Source organism: Buceros rhinoceros, unplaced genomic scaffold (assembly GCF_000710305.1).
Source record: "Buceros rhinoceros silvestris isolate BGI_N320 unplaced genomic scaffold, ASM71030v1 scaffold18803, whole genome shotgun sequence".
Lineage (NCBI taxonomy): Eukaryota > Metazoa > Chordata > Aves > Bucerotiformes > Bucerotidae > Buceros > Buceros rhinoceros.
Window position 1 is genome coordinate 16,163 of NW_010402017.1, and position 6,660 is coordinate 22,822.

The window sequence follows — 6,660 nt, forward strand, 5'->3', positions numbered from 1 at the left end:
GAACACAAGGGATCAGAGACAGCCACGTTCACCTTCCTGTTTCTACAGCCCCGTGAAGGCAGGTGTTCATGCTATATGAATAGCAGGCAAAAACTAAGTGTTATCACAAAAAAGGGGAAACAAAGTATTGAGAGAGGCACACACCAAGTACGCAGTAAGTAACACTGGGATGATAGAAGAGAGAAAATGGATTAAAATCCTTTGGGTAGTGGTGTCTGAGATAAAAAAAATGCTGACAGCTCTAGGCGTGTAAAGGCAGATGATAAGCTGAACGGATACTTTCCTTTTAAGATTCCTATGACATGACACAAAAAAACCCCTAATAAATTATTACAATAGGTATCTTCTCAGTTTTACCTCATGACTTTTAAAGAAAAGATTAGTTTGAGTTACCCTGCTCTGAAATTACACTGAAGTGCCACGTTACACTACTATAAGAACATTCATTTTTGAGAACTAGTCAGCTGTTTCAGTGCTTCATTTAACGGTGCAAACAATAACTCAACCAAACAGCATCGCTGTCATTGTGCAGCAAATGTCCAAACCCGAAGATTTCCAAACTGATTGCTGCGTGACCCAGGAGACAAACGCCCTGAGATACTCGCCCGAGATACTCGCTAGAGCGACCACAAAAATGTCATTCAGTTAAGCACTGCACTCACAAAGCTAAAAGACACTTCCTGTGTTCACCCTATCTTAAAATTATCTTAAATGACAGCTTCTTCAAGCTTTTTCCTTGTTTATGTTACAGGATTCTCTCTTATCTATCCCTACGCGAACAGAGATTTCATCCTCCTCCCATGGAAGGATGTAGAAAACCATCATTCCCTACAAAACAAGGATGGAGAAAGATGTCACAGGTTATCTGTTCCAATAAAATTCTGTGCACAGATGACAGAACCGTACTCCTCAATATGTGCACTAAATCAGATTGTTGATGATTTGTTCGGCTATGAAGCAACACAACATACTCAAACAAGCACACCACAAAACTGTAAGTTACTGTACACCTTTGGGTTATGTATATCAAAATATGATGATCAGCAGAGACAATCCCGCTCCATCCCAGCAAAAGCCATACAAATTGCTACACTTTTTCATGCAAAACATAAACCTTCATTGACGGATAGACCTGCATTCTCACGCAGATACTGAGTTCCTGATCAATTACAGGATAAAAAACAGTTAAAAGAATTTCCAACACTGGTTGTAACCAGATTTCCATTGGAAAGAACTTTGTTTAATAATTAAGCAATGTTTTAATTATCTTCAGGAGCATTATTTCTGATTTCAGTACTGGTAAGACTTTAATGCTTTGTGGTTTAACGCGTAAGAGTTTTACTGTTTAGATCTGTTTTCACCGACTCCCTGTTGTCACTGCTGAAAAACAATAATGTTTTACAAGATTGTGACTCCTGACTCAACTGGCTCCAAGATGACCTTTTAAGAAGGCATTTTAAGTGCCTTACAGTATTTGCTACAAGGCTTGGTTAACAGCGATCTTCCAGAACACTGTTGTGACCAGCCTAACCAGACTTTACCAGGTAGCCCACTGAAAATCTCTATTTTCCCAAGTGACAGCAACACAGCCATTGTCTTTTGGCTGCCCTTCATGAGCAACATTTGCTCATTTCCAAGTTTAATTGCAAGAGTCTGATGAAAAGCACAAAATAAAATGTTTGTCAAGAATACTGAGTTCTGGGTCTGTTCACAAACACTATCTTGCCATTTCTTAACAGCTTGCCAGATCATTAAAATTCATCTGTAAGGACTCAGAAAGCTGGAGTTATAAGCAAAGTTTAATCACAGCTTGATCATGTCAGTATTCTCCGAGAATTATTTCTGGGTGCAGAACAGTATGAACTTTGCATTCCAACACACACAAAAAACCCCATATGCTTGTAAATATTAAATGATCGGTTTGAAACAAGAATAGAACCTCAATTACATCAATTTCAGAACCATTACACAAGTTCAGCTCCTTTGTTTATGGGACCAGGGTATTTTTAACATCTTTTATCCAGTTTGTAAAGGCAGGCAGCGTGATCTAGTAATTGCATCCAAAGGCGGTGACAAGAGAGCTAGCTCCACTTTCAACTCTCTGTTACACTTTGTGATGGTTTTCACATCACTAAACTCAGGTCCCCCGCAAAGCAAAGAAGCAGATTTAGCATTCTGACACCAATAACAACAGAAGACATAGTCAATCTGTTACATACGTGTTCACATTAGGACAATCTTTCTCAGTCAATCAAGTTATGCAATCTGAAGTTCAGAAGTCTGGATATTAACAACCATCTAAGAGAGTTCACAGAAATGAAATGCTCGTAAATACTGTAGTGGAAGCATCAGGTAAGAGGAGCTCCTCACTCACTGAGAACAAGAGAACATTCTTTTATAGAACTGGCTGACGAACCCAAAACCCTGAAGCCAACACCTCAAGGAAAACACGCTGCTTAGACAGCTTTCTGTCTAAATGTCTCTGCTTTTCTCTTCATCTACTCATTTTTACTACAAAAACAGGCTTTTCATTTCCATTACAAGTATTTTGCTGCTCACTCCCCTAGTAATATCAAGGCACTGTAGTTCTGGGGAGTAATAAACAAAAGCAGCTGTAGTAAAGAAATGAACCAAAGCATGCCTAACACACCAGAATGAGCAAAGAAAACAGGCACATAATAAGGCAGCCAGGCTTTTCCCAGGTGTTTCAAACCATTTCTCCAATAGTTTTTCCCAAGTTAGTCAGAAAGTAGGGAGAGTGAAAGGGTGAAGTCTTTATATTGCTTTTTAAACAAGGCAAGTTATTGGAAGTGTTCCTTGTAAAAAGCCGAAGATACAGTATTTCCTCAACAACAACAACAACAACAACAACAAAAAGGTGGGAGTCACCATTTCCTATTCTTTAACATATTATCCTGTAACAGAGGCATTCAGCTTTCTGTTGTGGCTTTACAAGCAGAATAATATACGGGCATGTGGTGGCTTGGTGGTGAAGTGGACCAGCAGCAAGAGCCCGAATGTTTTTGGGGAAGCAGAAGGGTGTTAAACAGCTCTCACTCACGGAGACGGTGCACAAGCACAGCGAGTGCCTTGTGAGCTCTAACAAATGGCTGGCACAAACCTTTCTGCCCAGCCTTGCCTTCTCGTTAGAGAGCGTAGTTAAATTTACTGCCTCGCGTTCAGCAAACATGGATGTGGTTTCCAGGTAACCCCCGGACGGTCAGCTGTGTGTACGCCTCGGGCAGCCCTGCAGACAGGCCTGACCAAAGCCCCATGCAGTTCTGATCAATGAACAGATCAATCAACAGCAATCATGAACCTATGAACTTCTTCGACAGTCCAAACTAAGTCTGCAAGTAACCCCATGCCTGGTTTCACAGTTCAATGAAATGAAGGATGAGGCAGAGTTTCCAATTTAGCAATCTCTGGTTTTTTTCTACTGGTGTAGGCATTCGTCTACAACGACAAGCAGCCTATACCACTGACCTGAATGCAAGGTTGCTGAGACAGAACAAACAGCATAACCTTACAAAACAATTTATTCAAACACTCCAAACTGAAACAAAAAAATGTTATTATTCCCATGCCACAGATGATGTTATCGAACAAATCATAAATACCGTCCTGAAAACATGGGACCAGGCTGCCCATAACTCAGGAAGCATACAGTACTACCACACATCTCCTTCCTTTGACCTGCACAACGTACCCTTGTGCTTCCTTCTAGAAAACCTACACAGTACCTGATGTTACAGAATGTTCAATTTCCCTATAAAGTTAAATCCTTGTGTTCGGACTGAAAACGCATTCTTTTCCAAAAAAGTAGAACCGAGGCAACATATGCCCAGTCTTGAAAAGGTACTGCCATATTCAGTGGCCACTAATCACAGATCTAGGTTTACGACTCTAGTCTGAGGCCAAACACAATGATTTTGTTCTTTGGTTGAGCCAAACGGAAGACGAGACAAGGAATTCATTTTTGCAGCTTTCAAGTCCTCCTGTTCAATGAATGATGTCTAAGCCACGCAAAAATTCCTAGAATTAAATTTTTGTAACCACAGTTGCAGGAGAATCCTCTGTATTATTCTAGGGCCACAGCCTTACAGATGGTGTACTGGGCAGAGAGGAAATTGTTTACAAGGACACGGAAAGGGTCTTTCTCTGCTCTGCACAAGAATTCTACTGGGCCGCGGAGATACCATGGTCTAAAAGAAAACGGATTCTGCAGTAAGGTAGAGAGAGTAAATTAGCTTGTGACTCTTAATTCCCTAATTGTTTTTTTTAATATTAGCACATTCTGCCAGTAACAATATTAAACGACCTCTGTTAATAATTTGAAGATAGTTAGATTTATGTAAAAATCACACAGTACTGCAGAGATACTTACACAGTAACTCTTCAACCTAATGAAGTCGACAGTCATGGGGATTGATTTGTCACTGTTTCTGTTCAGTGCTTTGATGTAGTCTAATAAATCAGCAAAAAATTTATAGCCACCCTTGAGTACACAGAGTGCTACAATGTGGTGTCCTCCCATGCCCTTCATAATTTCTCGTGCCAGTCTCTCCGTCCTATACAAAACCAAGAAAGAGTTAGCTGTCACAACACATCCGATTTCTGAACTATAGCAGCAGCGTTTCACACTGCTGACAGTAAAAACACATGCATCGAATCTGGAAACAGATTTTGCTCAGAAATATTTGCCTACCACTTCAGTCACTTTTACAGGTTACTGGTCAACAAATCTTTGCTTTTCAAGGTTAATCTAACAGTGGCACTACCAGCCTTTGTTTTCATATGTCACACTCAGCCAAAGCAACTCTCAACACCCTGAAGCTGTTTCACTGTCAGATATGCAGCATGAAGGTGTTTTCTCCTTCCAAAATAGGTTCCATGCAAAGAGGAACACAACCTAACAGGCAGCAGCGCTCACTAACTGAGAAAAACCTCAAATTGTAAACTAAAGAGTTTATGGGGGTTTTTGCCAAGCTAGAATGCCAGAAATTTGTCCTAACTGCAAAATACAACACCAGTGAAGCAGGGCAAGGGAACACGACACCATTTTCCTGCAGTCATTGTTTCTAATTTTATCTCGTAATTTATTTCAGAAAGCATGGTGTGTACCATGTGCCAGCTGACAGCAGGTTTCTCAGAGAAAGCCAAGGGTTACAAACTTCACGTCAATTACTCAGTGACATGTCCTTTGTCCCTTTTTTCTCTATAGGGACTTGCAGTGCAAAGTTTTTACAATATTTAAAAAAAAAGTTTAGGAATGCTTGTATCTAATCAAAACCCAAAACCTAGCTGCATCCCTATTCACAAGATCTGCAAGACCCACCCAACACCCCTCTTAAATGGTCGTGTGTCTCCCACAGCCGCTTCACCGACTTTCTGCGTACTCTTACAGGGAACTAGCAACTATCGAACAGAAAGTAAACCAAAAGCGCCTTATAGGCTTACGCGCCCATCTCTGATCACAGGAGAAAAACTTCCACAGCACATCACAGATTTCAGCAACCACAGGAGTTACAGGCTGGCATTTGCAGAGGCCAGAAGGCAGAAGAATGTTGGATATTACTATCAACCTAACTAAAATGCAAAAGTCTAAGATGATGTGATTAATAATTTACTTCCGTTAATATCCTAATGAAATTCAGGAGACTATTAATTGTTTTCAGACTGAACTGAAACACCAAGTAACAAGTCTTCTAGTTAGGTTTTAAGAAGGTAAACCATCACAGAAACACTGGGAAGAAAGTCTTAGGTTGCTACATACCACAAAATCACGACTGGGAATTACGATAGATTTCCAAACAATGGCGTAACTGCAAATGCACAAACTCTTAGAAGCCAAACAAGAAAGAGTTAATTAGCATTTGTACTTCTGAGTCTCTAATTAAATGTAATCTATTTAGATAGTCACCAGGCAGCAAAACCATCACTGGAAGATTGTTTATTCCAGCGTCCGGGAATCAGCCGCAGCACAGAGGCTGTCTGCACTCACACCAACCTGTCCATGATGAGCCCGTGAGGAATATAGACTTTTTCCAAATCATCTGCATAATGCTTCGGTATGCAGAACAAGTCCAGGTCGTACCCTTGTTCATCATCGCCAATCTGAAAAGGAAATAAGGTGAGATTTCTACAAAGCTTCATAGAAAGTCTGTGGTGAAAAACTGAGTCCGTCGCTTCACTCAGTAAGAGATCAAACCCGTTATGCTTGTGAGGATCACCTTACTTTCCCTCTTTATAAAGACATTAGTCACAGCGTAAAGCGTAATCGAACAACCTACAGTTCACAAAAGTTGCCTGAAATACCACATAGCTGTTGTGCAATGGAATAGGGGGAAGAAATTAAGTCCTAACAACGTTCTCCTATATCGGAGAGCAGGAAAATGAAGCTACTACCCCTCAATGAGCAACTTTATTCCATTAGGAAAAGAATCGAGGGGGTTTTTAACACCTGTGATTTTCCTAGTGTAATCCAAACCTGCATTTGCAATTAAGCAAACTGAGGTTTTGACATGGACATCTTCCAAATCGCCACAACACCAAACCACAACAAAACACACAGGACAATCTTCAGGACAAGATGAGACAGCTACAAGAGCATGACAAGTTATGCCACTGCAAAGCCTTCTCAGACCACCACCTGCAAAC

General features: G+C 40.6%; 1 protein-coding gene across 1 annotated transcript in view; it reads right to left on the minus strand.

Moving 5' to 3' along the window:
* The window catches only part of LOC104490249 (hypoxanthine-guanine phosphoribosyltransferase), a gene marked incomplete at its 5' end in the record, with an annotated part of 16,997 nt that extends 10,880 nt beyond the window's left edge, over positions 1-6,117 (minus strand). The window contains 2 exons of the mRNA XM_010132510.1: positions 4,388-4,571; positions 6,011-6,117. Of these exons, the coding sequence (XP_010130812.1) occupies positions 4,388-4,571; positions 6,011-6,117 (291 nt within the window). The remainder of the gene's footprint in view (positions 1-4,387; positions 4,572-6,010) is intronic.
* Positions 6,118-6,660: the final 543 nt, after the last annotated feature.